We start from the raw sequence: 17,256 nt of genomic DNA, 5'->3' as shown, positions 1-17,256 counted from the left end.
CCTCCTTCCCCCCGCAGGAACACCTCCATGAAATAGGTTCAGGTGAGAAAAAACGATGGGTCCAAGGTCACCAGGTGAAGATCCCACGGCTGAGACTGAACTTGAACCCAGACCTCCCTGGCCCTGGTCCAGCTCCCTAATTTGAAAATTATGAACTGATTTAGTCAAGGTGACTGTAAGCGGCACAGAAAAGCCACAGCTGTGGCCAACGGAATAACAACAAAACAGAATAATATGCTGTAAGAAGTATTATACAGAATTGTGGTTGAATATTTACAATGAATATAACGTTCCGGGCACAGGGAGCATACCATACCTGCCTCACGTTAAGGACAATTCTGAGCTTGGAGATGCACACTGTACTGCACATTTGCAGAATATTACAGAATATTCTGTATTATTACAGACACTGGAGGCCTTTCTCCTTTGCATTTGGCTAATTTATCTCAGATTCTCCTTCCCCAGGATACAACACAGCCATCACTCTATTTTAGCCCCTATATACAGTATTTCATAAAGAAAGAGCCAGGAAGACCCATGGTGCCAGAATGGCACACAAAACTCCATTCATTCATGTATACAAAAATTTGCATAGTAAAATCAATGGCAGAATCCCAGCTTCAAGGGGCAGAATTAATCTGAGATATTTTAATGGGACTCTGCAGGGCCATTGCCTGCTAGATGCATTAGACTACAACACCCATCGCTCCCAGCCATTTGAAAGGCACTGGGTTGGAGAAAATTGCTTAAAAGGGTTGGCAGAGAAGACCTCAAGGGCTGGATTCTCACAACAGGTTCAACCCAAGTTAAAATGGGGTTGCGCAGAACAGTGTTTCTCAACCTTGGGAACCTGAAGATGTGTGGACTTCAACTCCCAGAATTCTCCAGCCAGCATGGCTGGCTGGAGAATTCTGGGAGTTGAAGTCCACACATCTTCAAGTTCCCAAGGTTGAGAAACACTGATGTAGATGATTTAAAAACCACCTCACTCCAGAGGTTCTAGGCAGTGTTCACACATGCCTGGTAGGCACGCTGAGGGTTCCTCCCCCATGGGAAATTTGGGGAAGAACCAGGGAGCAGTGCTGAGGAGTTGGGGCACCAACCCTCTGGGATGGCCTCTTGCTGGTGTCTTCACTTCTGATTTTCAGAAGCTCTGTTAAAACAGAAGTGGCTCAGAAGGACCTCGGGCAGAGTTAAGAATTCAGAGCACGGTGGTAAGATTAAACCGAGTCCTCGGATTCTAACACCTCCCTTCCCTGCTTCCCACCAACCAGTTCACAACTCTACGATGTGAGCAAGAGATCATACTTGGTGGGGTGGAAGGGAAGAAAAATTATTTTCTGCAACCAAGTTGGCAGCAGAAAGCGTTGCCATCCAATTCCCCTGGGAACGGGCCCCCCCTTGCCAACTGCAGAGGCGGCTTGATTTTTTAAAAAACTGTATTGGGAATGCAGGGAATTACCCCAGGTGACCTGGAGGTATCTTGGCCCAGGCCTTTTTGCAGAGGGCAGATTAGATCTGTGTCCCCCAAGCAGCACCTTCCCCCAAGGTATTCCCTCCCTGGAGATCAGAGCTGGATATTGAAGAGGTAGTTCTCACTGTCTGGCTCTTGGAGGGTGCCCACAGGGGTGGGGGGCGAGGGATGCCGATGGAGGCTCTGTCCCAGGGCCAAGTCGGAGGAGGACAACGCCCCACCTTTCTTCATCACATAGAGGAAATAGTGGAAGTCAGCCCCGTAACTGATGTGTCGGATGGACCAGTTGTAGGCACGCTGGGCATAGTGACGCTTGCGGAAATGTGGCTGGGCAAACGTGATGGAGATGAATCTTCCTCCGGGCTGTAAGACTCGGGTGACCTGGGAGAAAATACAGACAAGATTACAGAGAACTCAGGCCCAGGCGGAAATTGACTACAGGTAGTCCTTGACTTACAACCACAATAGGGACCGGAAAAAATCATCATTAAGCAATGTGGTTATTAAGTGAGGCGTCATGTGACCGCACCCAATTTTACATTTTTCGCAGTGGTTGCTAAGCAAATCATACGGTTGTTAAGCGAGTCATGCGGTTCCCCATTGATTTTGCTTGTCAGAAGCCAACTGGGAAGGTTGCAAATGGCGATCACGTGACCCCGGGATGCTGCAACCGTTCAGTTGCCAAGTGCCTGAATTTTGATCATGTGACTGCGGGAACATTGCAACAGATGTAAGAGCAAGGACCAGTCGTAAGTCACATTTTCCAGTGCCATCATAACTTCAAACGGTTGCTAAATGAATGTCGTAAGTCGAGGACCACCTGTACTCTCAAATTAACCGGTTTTGGCATATAGCATCTCTCCTGTTTTCTTCCCACACCCCACCGCTGCTCCCTGTGCTGTCATTTGCAATCTCCTACTTACGTTGTTCTACAATTTCTCTCTCATCTGTCCAGGCCTTAAGGCCTGAATCCCGTACATCGGGTGAGCAGCGGAAGTGCTGAGCGTCACCTCACCTTCAGTGGGCCAAAATGGAGAGCGAGTCTGTGCACCGGAAAGATGAACAGATCTGCCCCAGCTGAAGGCTTTGCCCAGCACAGCCCACCTTGTCAGGTCAAATTCCTCCAAAGCTGCCAAGGGGCACTGGTTCCATTGTCAGGGGGGCAAGTGAGAGGTGTCCAGAAGCCAGACTGCTGCTTGGTACAACACACACTCACACCAACGTACAAGAGGTATGAAGGCCAAGACGATGGCTAACAATGGCACCCTTGATTTTTTTGCAGGAAGGGTAAGAATAACAGCATCGCCAAGCTAGAAGTTGTGGAGATTTGCACTCAGGCCCAGTTTTTCCAGTCTTATTCACCCCTTCTGAATTCTTTGTTGCCAAGTCTGTCAACTCCATGGGGCAGAAACTGCCTTAACATTTCTCCTACCCCGACACCTGCCCATTCTTCCCCTCCAAGATGGTAGCGGTTTCAGCACATCCGGTTGCTTGGGAACTCTCCGAGGAGAAAGCGAAGCTTCCAGCAACTCTCAAGGGTCTCCGGAAAGGGAAGGATGGCGTGAAATGCCACGAATTGGAAAAGTTTCCTTTTTGGAGTCTGCAAAAGCAGCTGAACAGGGGAAAGCAATGGCACCTCCAGAACCAGAGCAAGGGGATGAAGTGGGGAGGAGGTGGTTTGAGAAGTGGTGCTCCAATATACCTGCGGGTTAAATTCGGGATAACTATCCAGAGGACAGACGTGACGCATCAGCACATCCCTCCCAATAGGCCAGCCTGCTCCAGTGTTCAGCTCTCTTCCCTGCCTGGTGCCAGTGCTGTGCCATTTCCTCTGCCATCTCTCCGCCCCCTGGTGACAAAACTGCATTGTCACTAAGACCGGGTTGGAGGTGGGGGAATGATCTTCTGGACTTAGCTAGAAGTGCAGGAAACCCATCACTCTCTCCTGACAGGGAACACGGGTCCGCACCGCCATCAGGAAGGAAAGCTGACCAGTAGCACTAACAAACTCCAATTCCCATATCCAGCATTCTGTTCTCTTTCTGAAGTGCCTGCATTACTTTGGAACAGTGTTTCTTTTTAACCTCTCCCATATAGCTTTTTATTGCACTGTTGTTTTATTGCTTTTTTAAACGTTTACAGGACTTGGAGTGTTTACAGAATGCTACAATCTTCTCAGAGACCTTTGCTCATTAACGTACAACAATAAAGCATCATCATCGTCATGCCTCTAAGAAGATGGGGAATTAGGCTGTCAAACATCTTATGTTGGGAAATTAGAGGGAACCTGGTCACCCTCATGTCTGGCTTGTATTTGGATATCAAGGGGCCCTTGATGTCATGCAGCAGTGTTGTTCTTTTCTCTGAGAAACCTCTACCTCCCTGTGTCTTCCTTCCCTGAAAGTACCAATTCTGGAGAAGAGAAAATGTGGCTGTTGATCATATCACAGCCATGGCCCATCCTGCCCCAGGGAGTCAAGCGAGGGTCTTCCCCATGCCGGCTGACAAAGTCATGCTAATTCGAAGCACGAGCCCTTCAGCCCCTTCTTGTAATGAGATCCCCCTTGACTTCCTGGGGCCCATGTGCTGGAACAGACGCTCCCCTTTCGCCCTTACTCAGTGGGCAATTTGCACAGCTTCCCAGCCCCCTGCCCACCCCACAGCGAACAATCCCAAGCCAAGATCTTACACAGACACGTTGTCCAAGGTACGGCTTGTTTGCAGCTGAGTGGACTGACCCTTTTAATCATCATTTTCTCCTCTCTGGAACTAAACTCCTACTAATAGGATGGAAAAGGACATCAATTTCCTTGCTTGGCTTTATCCAAAGTCAAAGGCACTTATGCCCAGGGCTGGCGTGATCAGCATGCTAACGCTGCCGTGGCCGCAGGGTCTCAGACGCCAGCATTTGGCTTGGCTGGGATTCTCCCTCCCTTTGCCCGCTACGCAGCTTCTGGTGGTGCAGCCAGCCTACCCAGTGGAGCTGGGGAGACACCCCCGCACTTTACTGCTGAAGGCCCCCCCTTCCCCAGGACAGGTGGGGATTGAACACCCTTCATCCCTCCGTGACTCACCAGCTAACCAGAACAGCTTGTCGCGGGAGGCTGGGACAGTCCCCTTAGAAGGGAGGACGGGGACAAGCGCCGAGGCCCTCCGCATTTGGCACTTCCAGGACTTCAAATTCAAGCTGCATCTCAAGGGTTAAAAGGACCAGAAGGGCCCTGTGCTTGAGCAGGCTTTGGTACCTAGCATGGGTACCAAAAGCATTGCAGCCCCACGTTCTTGGATATCTTTCCTATCCTGCAACGCCGGATCTTGTCTGGTTCAGGGCACAGCTGAGCAGCGCTTTACACAAGCCCGGGAGCCACCACCGAGACAGATGCTGAAGGAACGTTTAAATTCCTCGTTCAGCGAAAGCAAGAGACGCCAGCTTTTTCTATGGAAAATTGCACAATGGCGATCTGCAATAGAGGCGAACCGTCCTGGTTTGAGATGTCCGTGACTGCTTCACACAACAACACCCTTCAGGGGCTTTCTGAATTAGCTTAGCCCTTAAGTCACTGAATTATCAATGCTCCCACCTGGCTGGGTTCATCCAACATGCTACCTCACCACAAAAACAATCGAGGTTAGGACTAAGCAAGCTGGGCATGTAGGACAAGGCCAGCTGCTAAGTCCTTACCTGATCTGGTTAGCATGTCATGTGAACCCCATCAGTCTGTGCAACACCTAAGCCAGGCTTGGAAAATCAGGGCCTTCCCAGCCACCCTGACTGGTAAGGAATTCTGGGCACTGCAATCTCAACACATTTGGGGAGTGTCAAACTGGGGGAGGTGAGAGTAATGGGTGCTTCTAGCAAGGCAGAATTTTAGAAGCTCACCCCACAATTGCCCTCTAACAAGGCAAGTCTGGAGAATAACTCTTTCTCCTCCTGCGGCTAAATAGCAAGGAAGAAGGGTGCTGGAGGCATTTGTTCTGTGGCATTTCCCTGCAGAGGGGCACCTGGCTATGGGGAAGGAAAGGAGGGAGCACAGGTTGTAGGGTAAAATCTTCCAGAACCCCAGAAAGGAACCTAAGCACAAAGACTTGTAAAACACACAGACCTGTAGGTGAGGGTAGCAGGCATCAGGGCTTGATTGGATTTTGCACGTGCTCCAGACGAGTCTTGGTAGGCTTCTTTCAATATTAATTTTCCTCTTAGGCTTAGTCTTCATCTTACACAGGCCTAACCATTGATCCTTGGGTCACCCTTCCTCTGCTAATCACCACGCATGCCTTTGCTTTGCCCTCATGAGTTCTGAATAAACTCTGAACACTTTAAAACAGGTGTTTTGGTGCCGGTTCTCTATCTGGGGAGTTTATAGGCTGCTCACGTGGTCTGGAAAGCCCCTCCCTTTGCAGACCGACTGCCATAGAGGGGGCTTAAAAACTCCCCTGGTTTTTCCCCATTAGCAGAAACGAAGAACGGGTGTTTCTTCCTTTTGGCCTAGCTCCTGTAACACTGTTGAAGTGGGGAGGGTGGGGAAGAAAAAGGAGAAGGGGAAGGCCCTCCGTGCTGCATCACCCTAATCTGATTTGGCTGGGTGGGACAGACAGGGTCAGAGAAAAACTAGCTAGTCCAAGAACACAGGAACTACTCCAGGAAGCTCCCACGAAGCAGAGCACATTAATGAACTTAGTCCAACTGGTAATGACTTCCTAAGATCTCAGTCTGGGAGGTGTTCTCATTGCATTCCCCTCCCCCATCCTTTTCTCCCCAGTTGGAGTAGCTGAAACCAAGGTTGGGTTGGAATGCAGGCAAAGCATTTGATGTGCCATTAAACTGTGGCCTCTCCCAGATCAGGGATGGGCAGCCTTTTTCGGACTAGGGCCATGTTTTTACCTGGGCCACAGGACAGGGGTTCAAAGATGTCTCCTTCCCAACATGAGCAAAATGTCCAGCACAGCTTTCTGGCATTTAAGGGGGGTTCAGGACAGGGACGCGGTGGCGCTGTGGGTTAAACCGCTGAGCTGCTGAGCTTGCTGATCGGAAGGTCGGCGGTTCGAATCCGCGTGATGGGGTGAGCTCCCGTTGCTAGTCCCAGCTCCTGCCAACCTAGCAGTTCGAAAACATGCCAATGTGAGTAGATTAATAGGCACCGCTTCGGCGGGCAGGTAACGGCGTTCCGTGTAGTCATGCTGGCCACATGACCACAAAGGAAGTGTCTACGGACAAACGCCGGCTCTTCGGCTTTGAAAGGGAGATGAGCACCGCCCCCTAGAGTCGGACACGACTGGACTTAATGTCAAGGGAAACCTTTACCTTTTACAGGACATGGAACTGCATGTGTTGGACAATGAAGCAGCAGCATAAAAAGAGTATTGGTGCCTTTGAATGTTGGCATTAGAGAATGGGATATCATGGAAAAACAGCACATGGACCATAAAACAGATGAATCCAGAATTTTCATTTGAGACATGAATGACTAGGCTCCAACTATCCTATTTTGGACATGTGGAGACGCAGCTCCCTTGAGAAGTCCACAATGTTGCAAAAAATTGAAGGAAAGAGCCGAAGAGGGCAACCAGCAACCAAGTGGATGGACTTGATTACAGCAGTGAAGGGTGCATCGTTGGGAAACCTGAAGGTTGGGATCAGATTATCCTGGAGAACGTCTAGGTGGCCACTAAGAGTTGATACCACCTTGATGGCACATAATCAAATCGGCACCTGTGAAGGAGGAAAAAAATGCCACACTTACTTGGAGTGGGGATGGGACTCCAGAAATGGGTGTTGACAGGTGCACAAAATCAGGCCTGTGAAGGGATCACCGATGGAGACAGGGAAGGAAAACATAAATCCCTTAATTTAGTTAGGGATATGTGAAGGTACAGCTTCTCCACGGGACCCGTCACAACTTTATTGTTTTGGATGATCCCCATTGGATTCTACAATTAGGGAATAGTGAAGAACCTGTCTCCCCATTAAGTTTCATGCCCCATTTTATTTTCCTGATTTCTCAGCTGCTTCTGCCCAAAGAGCATGTGAGGATAAGAGATGCCTGAAGCCAAGTGCAATGACAGCAAGGATGGAGGGCCAGGTCTGCCAAGAGCAGAGACATCTCAAGCCAAGGAAGCATCATGAACTTTAGCCGTGCCAGAAGAAGGTTCTTGGGTTGGTGGACAACCTCTTGCCCTATTCTTCCTTGAGAAAGAAAATGACCAGTAAAAGGACAACTTCCTCCCAGTCCTGGGACAGGAGCAAGCCAAAATTTGGGGGGCACGGGACAGGACAGTCACTGCCAAACATAATGCATTGATTGAGCAAAAGGTGCATAGAGTTTGTGCTATCATAACTCTACGTGATAAATTCACACATGATGTATAGAGCAGTGTTCCTCAACCTTGTGAAGTTTAAGATGTGTGGACTTCAACTCCCAGAATTCTCCCGCCAGCCATGCTAGCTGGAGAATTCTGGGAGTTGAAGTCCACACATCTTAAACTTCACAAGGTTGAGAAACACTGATGTAGAGGGCAGAGGGAATGGCCTTGAGGGACAGGAGGAACAGAAGCAGAAAACAACACCCCAATCAAGGAATTGCCAAAGAGACAACCAATCAAGTGGACAAACAACCACGCAGAAAACAACACCCCAATCAAGGGACTGCCAAGGAGAAAACCACACCCCACCAACACTGGCAGGGCAAGCTACTGTAGAGAAACAGGGAGCAAACCCCACACTCCCTCGCACTGATGATGTTACCTAGTTGGGCAATGAAACATCTGCAAGCCGACGACCAAGTGCAGAGAGCACCAAGGACTCCACCGTTCAACCCTGAACTACAGAGATTCTCTTCGATTGGCGTTTAATTCTTATTTGTTAACTTTTATTCTGGTTGGATTGTGCCCCAGGGGAGGGGAGGCTTAGAAATGAACTTTCTCTTTGCTTGACTCTATTGTGCTAAGCCACAGATCAAAGAATCTGATAGCTCTGCAAGGGGTAGTGGGTGAGGAATGGAGCCCCCCCACCCCTGTGGAAAGAGAAAGCTCAACCCTACTCCTGAAACTGGTTCCCTACCAGGGCTGGGTTCGCACAATACACAGCACCTGGATGGTCAAAACACAACTGGCGTCATCACAAAACGGAGACCTGGCTGGTCATGTAATTGGTTCGGTTTAGTTGTCACAAAGCAGGTGTCAAATTCTTCTCCTGAGGAGGAAGACTCAGGCTGAGTGAAGAGCTCACAATCTCCAGCAGTGGGCTGGGGGCGGCTTTCCGCCCCTGGTTAAGCACCCTCGCTACCTGCCCCAGCTATCTCCTCTACAATCACAACCCTGCTTAGCACATGTGCAGCTGTGGCTTGGAGACAAGGCTAGTCCAACGCACTGGCAAAGCGGAAGGAAGAAGAAGAGCTGAAACATGGGTTGCTGCTTTCTCATTTAGATAATACCCCTGCTTGAGGCCGCCTGTGCAGAACAGCTTCCAGTTTGGGGGGCTTTTCAACAGCTGGGTCCTCCCAGAACATGGGCTCTGGGTTAAGAAAGCACAAAGAATTGAACAAATGTTTTGTGACAACTAAATATCCAATGCCTACATAAACCATATGATGGTGGGATGGCTGAATTTGAACAACATACTGCACCACCAACTGCACAATCCCGTTTTAACCCAGTCCCAGTCTAGCTTGTTGTGGGAGCCCAACCCATCTTCCTTACACTCTCACATTGCAAAATGGGGGGAAAGGAATAATTAAGGAGCTCAGGCAGGCCTGACTAGGAGCCAACATGACACTCTCCCACCGTAACTCCTGACATCCTGCCAGCACCGCCTGCGGTCAAAAGCATTTCACCAGCTGGTGCCATGGCAAAATCTCTGGGGGCTCTTTAATCGGGGAAGGGGATTAAAAAGGGGAGGGGGGGGTCTAGAAATCTTGGAATTTGCATTCTCCACTTGGAACACCTGGGGTTTGTTATCTATTTGGTAAAGATGTCAAGATTCAGACTTTATGAGGCAGCTGATCTACTTAGCTCTGGGACCGTCCATCCACGCAGATCACCAGTCTAGCATCCACCAAGCGCAGTGGTATTAGAATGCCTCCAATTCCTACCTCGCAGGCTGGTTGGGAATTCTGAGTTTTGCAGTCCCAAGGCACACTGTAGTAATTCAGAGTGTGGTAGGCAGAGACACTTTTTTCCACATAGGAAACAAAAAAACAAGTGTGTGGGTATAGGATGGGGAATACCTGCACTGATGAAAAGAATCTTGGGATAATAGCGCCCTGTAAACCAAGCCAGTCGTGTGATGTAGCTGCCAAAAAGGCCAATGCGATACCAGGCTGGATCAACAGAAGTTCCATTTCTAAGTCACAAGAAGTAATAGTTCCATCTTATTCTGCTTCAAGTTATTCTGTAAGGCCTTGCTCCAAGTTTTTGGCCCCACGTTTTGAGGAGCAGGCAGGGAAATCAGAACACGCACAGAGGAAGGCAATGAGGATGGATGGATCAGGGGTCTAGAAACCAAGTTCTTTGAAGAAAAAATTAAACAGCAGAATATATTCAGCCATGAGAAACCAAGACTGTGGTGTATGCGTGAGGAGAGATTAGCACACTTTGAATTCCAGAAAGGATGCCACACAGAAAGAAGGGCTGTCCTCTTTCGTGGCAAACTGCAGGACAACAGATTTAAGATACAAGAAGGCAGGTTCCCATGAACACCAGAAAATATTTCCCAGGAGAATGAACACTGTCAAGGAAGATGGTGGGCTATCCTACATTGGGTGTATTCCAACAGAAACTGGATAGTCATCTATCAGAGATGCTTTAATTTAAATTCCTATTCTGAGCAGGGATTTGGACTCTTCCAACTCTGATTGTGTCACTGAATCTCTCCTTGCAGGCAGAAGGCTAGCATCTCAGGGGGAAAGGATTTAGCATTGCCTTCTACTCATCAGATTTCCTTTATACAGGTAGTCGTTGCTTAATGACTGTTCGTTTAAGGATGGTCTGAAGTTACGACAGCCTCGGAAAAACTGCTTTACGACCTGTACTCACACCTTTGACCATTGCAAAACATTGCACCGCCCCCACAGCCATGTGATCACCATTTGGGCACTTGGCAGCCGGCTCGCATTTATGACCAGTTGCAGCATCCTGTGGTCACATGATCACAATTTGCTTCCAGCAAAAAGTCCATTGGGGAAGTTGGATTCACTTAATGACCATCGTAAAATCAGGTCTGGTCACATGCTGATTCACTTAACGTCTGCACCACTTAACAGTTTTCCGGTCCCCATTGTGGTGGTTAAGTGAGGACTACCTGTATGCAGAACAGCATTCACAAGTGATTTCCCCTCTTGCAGTCTGAAACAGGACAGTTCTAAAACTGCTCTGCAGAGGCTAACATAGCAATTAGACACCATACCTCTCTGGCGTGTAGCTGGGGGCATCCTATTTTCTGACTGCTTCCCCACAATATGTAGCAAGATGATGCACCAAGGCAATGAGCTTTTTGAATGGGGGTTCAAAAACTTTACCCCTCCCCAGAACCCTGTCTCACCACACACATGCCTGAAGCTGTGAGGCTGCCTTCTTAGGCTTTCTGGACAGGCTGGCCCTTTGCACTGGATTGGGGAAATCAGGTGGGAGAATTTTGGACTGGGCCAAGGTGAAAGTGGGTGAACGCACATTTCGGAAAGCTCCCAATATCAAGAATTTGCAGGGGTGTGTGGCTAGCCCAGCGTATCTAGGAGGTAAAGGCTGAAAGGTGTGACTCAGGAGACAATGTCTGGGGCCCAGAAATGTGAAGAGACCGCAAGAGAGGGAGGCACTCTTTTTTCGTGTGGCACTCAATAAGCTATTCACTGTGACATGGAAGCAAAGATGGTTTCCTAAGGATTTGCTTTCTGCATGGGAACAGCAACACCTTCAAAAGAGCCAGTCTCCAATGCAGAACACCACCTGTTGTATTCAGTTGAGTGGACTACTTGAATCTAACCTACAATTCTACTGTTTGGATACTCCCACGGAAGGATTAAAAATGCTGCTGTGGGTGTAAAATGTGCAAGTAAGCCCAAGTCAGTTTCTGTACCACCTATAGGAACGGCCACAAGACTGTCATGGGAAATGGGCAAGAGCTTTGCCCACTGCCACGATCGCTCAGACTGGTAGAAGTTAAAGTCTAAACACATATGAAGAACATTAAGACTCCTCCTCTAGTGAATTTCTATGAAATTATGTATCAATGGTATTTATCATTGGACAGATCATCAAAAATCAGGAGAGATGGGTGGTGATAGAAATTTGAAAAACGAACAAACGAACATACCTAATAGGGATTCAAATATTTGTTGGAAATGTGAACAACAAAGAACAATTTTTTTAGCTTTTCTATGAAACATAAAAAAGCTAAAAAAATTTGGACTCAAATACATATACTAATCCATTCGATTTTAACGCTTAATATACGATTGGAGACATTTCTTTTGGGGCCATTGAATAAACAATTGGAAAAATCTCATGGAACTTTGTTTTCTATATATGATAACCACAGCGAGACTTTTATGCTCAAAGGTGGAAAGATTCAATCTCACTTATGATGGAAGAATGGATGGCAAAGTTGATGGAGGTGGCTGAGATGGCAAAACTGACAGCTTTGATTAGAGAAAAGACACTGATTAATTTTATGGCGAATTGGAAGCCCCTTTTTGGACTTTTTGCGTGAAACAGAAAAGAATGAAATTATGACATACGGATTTGATGATTAATAACAGTTGACAATTTAAAAAATGGATGTTACGTTGTAATCTTAGAGTCAGAGTTTAATCTAAGTTTTACTTATATCTGTTGTACAAGGAGTCGGGAGTTATTCCTTTTTCTATTTCTGTTCTTTTTTCTTTTTTTCCTGCACTGCTGTTTTCCTTCTCTTTCTTTATTAGTTTCCGTTAGATTTTATCTCTTTGTTTTAAAATTTAATAAAGTTATTATAAAAAAAGACACTTTCTTTAGTATGGGCGTTCACAAACAATGCAAGTTTCTGGAGATTTCCCCTTTGGTCAGAGGGTACCTACAATGCATCTACAGATGGATCTCTTCTGCCTCAGACAAAGTAAGCCTGTGAGAAGCAGCTGGACAAATCCCCAGCAGGTATCCCTGGGTTTAAATAGCAAAGGAAGAGCTTGCTGGAAATTTTGCTCTTTGGAATCACCTGGGAGCAATGTCTGGTTGGGGAGATGGAAAGAAGGCAATGTAAACCTGCTCAAACTTTAGGAAGGAAGGATGAAACCAACCTGGATTTCTAGGTAAAGAGATTAACTAGACAGAGGAGTGTTAAGTGTTGGTGGGGAGCTCATGCCTCAGCTTGATTTGCTTTAAAACTAGTTTTTCTCTGAGATTTAATCTCTGTTTTAGATTGGCCGAGTCACTGACCTTTCTTTCACCCTTTTTTTGGGGGGGGGGATGCCTAACCATTTTCTTGTAAGGGACGCGGTGGTGCTGCGGGTTAAACTGCTGAGCTGCTGAGCCTGCCGATCAGAAGGTTGGCAGTTCGAATCCGCGTGACGGGGTGAGCTCCCATTGCTAGTCCCAGCTCCTGCCAACCTAGCAGTTTGAAAACGTGCAAATGTGAGTAGATTAATAGGTACCGCTTCGGCGGGCAGGTAACAGCGTTCCGTTTAGTCATGCCGGCCACATGACCACAAAGGAAGTGTCTACAGACAAACGCCGGCTCTTCGGCTTTGAAACGGAGATGAGCACCGCCCCCTAGAGTCGGACACGACTGCACTTAACGTCAAGGGAAACCTTTACCTTTACCTCATCATTTTCTTAACACCCACCCATGATTTTTCTTTGCTCCCATGTGTTCTTAATGAACTCTAAACAAACAGGTATTTTGATGGCAATTTGTGACTTGGGATCTTTCAATCTGATAGTATGCCATGCAAGGCTTAGGCTGCTGCAGATGGGCTACAAGATACTGGGCTTCCCACTGCCTTATGTTGCTCCATTAGCAGAAAGGGGGAAACCATTTCCCTTCTTTTGGCTCTGTTTCTATAACCCTGGTTGAAAAGAGGAATAGGTGGTGGCAGCTGGAAACAGGAACTTCCACATCACTTAAGACTGCTTGTAGAAACGAAGCACTTTATCAGTAAGCTTAATGCTGCTGCGTAGAGATACAGGGAAAAACTAGGGAATCTGGATAGTAAAATGCAGTTGTTATATTTTAAAGGAATAGCAATTTTCAAACAGTTGAGTGTTAATAAACACCAGATATGCTTGAGGTCCATCTTCCTGGAGTTCCATAGCTTTTGTTGTTCAAAATACATTTTATCCCACATTTTATGATGTATTAGCACAGTGGGGGCCAGTTTGGTGTGGTGGTTAAGGCATCAGGCTAGAAACCGGGAGACTGTGAATTCTAGTCCCGCCTAAGACACAAAGCTAGCTGGGTGACCTTGGGCCAGTCACTCTCTCTCAGCCCTAGGAAGGAGGCAATGGCAAACCACTTCTGAAAAACCATGCCAAGAAAACTGCAGGGATTTGTCCAGGCAGACTCCGAGAGTCAGACACAATTGAACGGATTAAAAAAAACAAACAGCACAGTGGTTCTTACACCGTTTGACCCAGTTACCCCTTTTCCCATCCAAGAATGTTGTTACCGCCCCACCACCCACAAGAAAGAGACTCTGTTGTTTTACATAAGTCTCTCCACAGTGGCTGCCCCAAACTGGACTCACAAAGAAGCGATTACAAATTGCTCCATTACCCCCAGGATACGCCCAAATGACCACCTTGGAGGTAATTACCCCCAGTTTAAGAACCACTACATTAGCACCATCCTGTGTATATGATGATGATCAATTTCTCTTACAAAAGATTTCACTGATTCCTATATATTGATGGCCATATAAGCTGGAACAGGCACACCAAAACGAAATGACAATACCTGGGGAAGAGTGGAATTATTCCACACTGAATCATAGTTTGGCTTAATCACAGTTGGCTGAATAAACCACAAGGGCTTATTTTGAAAGATTTATTTTATTTTGGGAGTTCGTTTCAGTAGGTCAATAGTTCCTAAGCTGTGTTCTTGGGACCACTGTGAACCAACAGGGCTTCTTCTGGTGTTCCTTGATGTGGGTGCCAAAATAACATAAAGATAAGCACTTAAAACTGGCAAAAATTGGCTATTTTAGTTCCTTCTTAAACTTATTCAAATTTAGTATTAGGGTTCTATGAATAGTATTAGAGGGAATGCATAGTACTAGCACATAGTACTAGTGTGTATCTGCATGTTCCTGATAGGTCTTGAAAAACTTTCTGTGATGATGCAGTGATTTGCATAAAGTCAAAGATAATGCAGTCTTGCCCAATCTCACACCCTCTTAATAGGTCTGGTCCGCATCTCAGCCAACATGGTCAAAGGCTTCCTGAAAATGGGAGGTTTCAGAAAATTGTGGCAAAGCACAGAGGCTAAGCCTTACTTAGGAAATCTCTTCTCCCCCAAATCATTTTAATTTTATCTATTGTATTTTACTGAGCTTATAGGCTGCTCCAGGGATGGACTCTGAGCAGCATCCATCCCAACCCTGGTGAACTGGGTTAGAAACAACACAATAAAAAGAGAACAAATCGATAATATTACCCAAGCTACAAAGCGAACTGGGAACAATAATCAATATAAACCCAAATCAGGATCACCACATTCCAGCCTCCAAGGCCTGATGGGATTACCATATTTTAATGGCCTTCCTAGGAACCAGGAAGGGAGGCTCTGTGAAGGCACTTATAGGAATAAGCAAGCTGCTAAGTGGGACTAAGTGAGGAGAGATCACACAGTCCGGAGATAGAAGGGTGAGAAAGAAACTCAAAGTAACTCTGCCTTGATTTTGTTTCATGTAAGATGGGACAGAGAGAAACCAGGACAGGCTTCCAAGATTCTGTTGATATTGACTGATTATGTCCCATGAAGCCATTGTTGACCTTAGCCACCACACAGATAAGATTTTCTTCATTATGATCCGTTCCTAACCTGTTTTTTCAGGTTTTCCAAAGGGTACATGCATCACTGCTTTAAATGAGTCCATCCACCTTGCTGTGGTCATCCTCTTCTCCTCTTTCCATCTTTTCCAGAGAGCTAGGTCTTCGCATAAAGCGTCTGAAATACAGTATATATAATGTGTCTCTTAGTAGACCTACATCAATAAAGTTGTATTCCGGGAGCTCCCGTGGGATCTGTTTCTTGACCTGGCCTACCTCAAAGGGCTGATATCCATTGTAAAAGTCTCCCCAGGTTTCTCAACTTATACCGAACAAAACCAAGGCAGAGTTATTTTGAACTTCTTCCTCGTGCTTCCTTCTGTCTCTGGACCATGTAATCTCTTATCTGAATCTTCTTAATGGCGGGCTCCTTCCTTCCCCCTTCTGGCTCTCTCATGCCTTCCCCATGGCCAGCTCTACATTCCTGGTCAGCTCCTGATGTCTAGGGAAGTGCTGTTCCACAGAAGGGGCAGAGCGACCGCGAAGGCCCACTTCCCTGGTCCGTGGCACTGGCATCTCCCTTCATTTGTACCCTGAGGCCACAGGGCCCACCCCTCTGCAGACACCTCCCAAACTCCCAGCATCAGATTCCGCTCTTTTGAGGACTTGCTCCCAGCAAATGGTCAGGAGGGCAGCAGCAGAGGTCAGCCGAGGATATCACCTGGCCACGGACCCAGTGCCGCCGGTCTGATTGGCCACAGGGGAAGATGACAGACAGAGCTAAAAGCTGAGCAAGGGGAGGCTGAGACAAGGCAGGGCAGGGCCCGCTCCTGCCCTGCTTTCACCTGGCAAAGAGTGGGGAGGAGGGATCCAGAACGTCCAACCTTTTTTAAGGGCAGTGGAGAAGAGGAGAGGGGTGAGCCCAAGGATACCCCCACTTCCATCACTCCAGCAAGGGTCTAGCTAGGGAGGAGGGGAATTTGAGGGGCTCCAGAATCAGGGGGGCAAAATGGCCTCGTTTCCAAGCCTGCCTGGAATCGCTGGCCAGAGTGGACACTCTTCCCAGGCCAGCAAGGACAAACTTGACGGGGGCTTCCATCTTCCTCCCATTTGAAGCAAAGAAGCATCTTGACGCACTAAAAAAAACTCGGAGCGCTTTGCAACAAGGGGAAAAAAGAATTGGGTGTGTGTGTGGAGACAAAGAGAAAACGCATGCATTTTCATCCCTTCTTGGAACATGGTGGATAGTAACCCCCAGGCTGGCCTGATTCCCTCCTGCCCACCCCCCGCCAGGCAAATTCAATATGGTTGCTGCAGCCCAATTAGCATCCCCGAGAAAACCTCACTTGTCCCCCCCTCAAAGACCTAGTCAATACCGCCAGCGAGGGATGGGGGTTGCCATGGAAACAGGGAGAGCCAGCCGGTCAGATTTTTCAGGGAGGGGAAGGAAGGGAAGAATCCGTACGCTAATGAGATGGAAACTGGGGAGAGAAGGTGGGGAAGTCAGGCAACTGAGATAAAAAGGGGGGGACAGATTGCACCTCCCCCCCCCAAATCTTGCAAGCCCAGCTTTCTGGGGGTTTCTCTCCCCAGGGTGGGGCTGGCAGATCCATAGCTGGTTCCTTCTCGCTGTGAATCCCTTGGCAGGGCTGCCAGGCACTTCCCTGGGGCTGCACCCTTAATTAGAAACCGTAAAAAGGACTGATCCGAGTAAAATACTGCCATCTGCAAGCTGCTATTTATGACAGTTGCTGTGGCAATGGCAGGCAGCTGGGCTTTGTTTTGGTGGCTTTCGGGGGGGAGGAGGGGGAAGAAGAAGTGGGCACCTT

The 17,256-nt window shown here is 47.6% G+C and overlaps 1 protein-coding gene across 1 annotated transcript in view; it reads right to left on the bottom strand.

Annotated features, from left to right (window-relative positions):
- Positions 1-230: 230 nt before the first annotated feature.
- Positions 231-17,256, bottom strand: part of EEF1AKMT4 (EEF1A lysine methyltransferase 4) — a 29,213-nt gene continuing 12,187 nt past the window's right edge. The window contains exon 3 of the mRNA XM_063306349.1: positions 231-1,855. Within this exon, the coding sequence (XP_063162419.1) occupies positions 1,568-1,855 (288 nt within the window). The 3' untranslated portion in view covers positions 231-1,567. The remainder of the gene's footprint in view (positions 1,856-17,256) is intronic.

The sequence above is a fragment of the Candoia aspera genome, chromosome 6 (genome assembly GCF_035149785.1).
Source record: "Candoia aspera isolate rCanAsp1 chromosome 6, rCanAsp1.hap2, whole genome shotgun sequence".
NCBI lineage: Eukaryota > Metazoa > Chordata > Lepidosauria > Squamata > Boidae > Candoia > Candoia aspera.
Note: the sequence above shows the minus strand (reverse complement) of the source record. Positions and strands in the feature narration are given on the sequence as shown.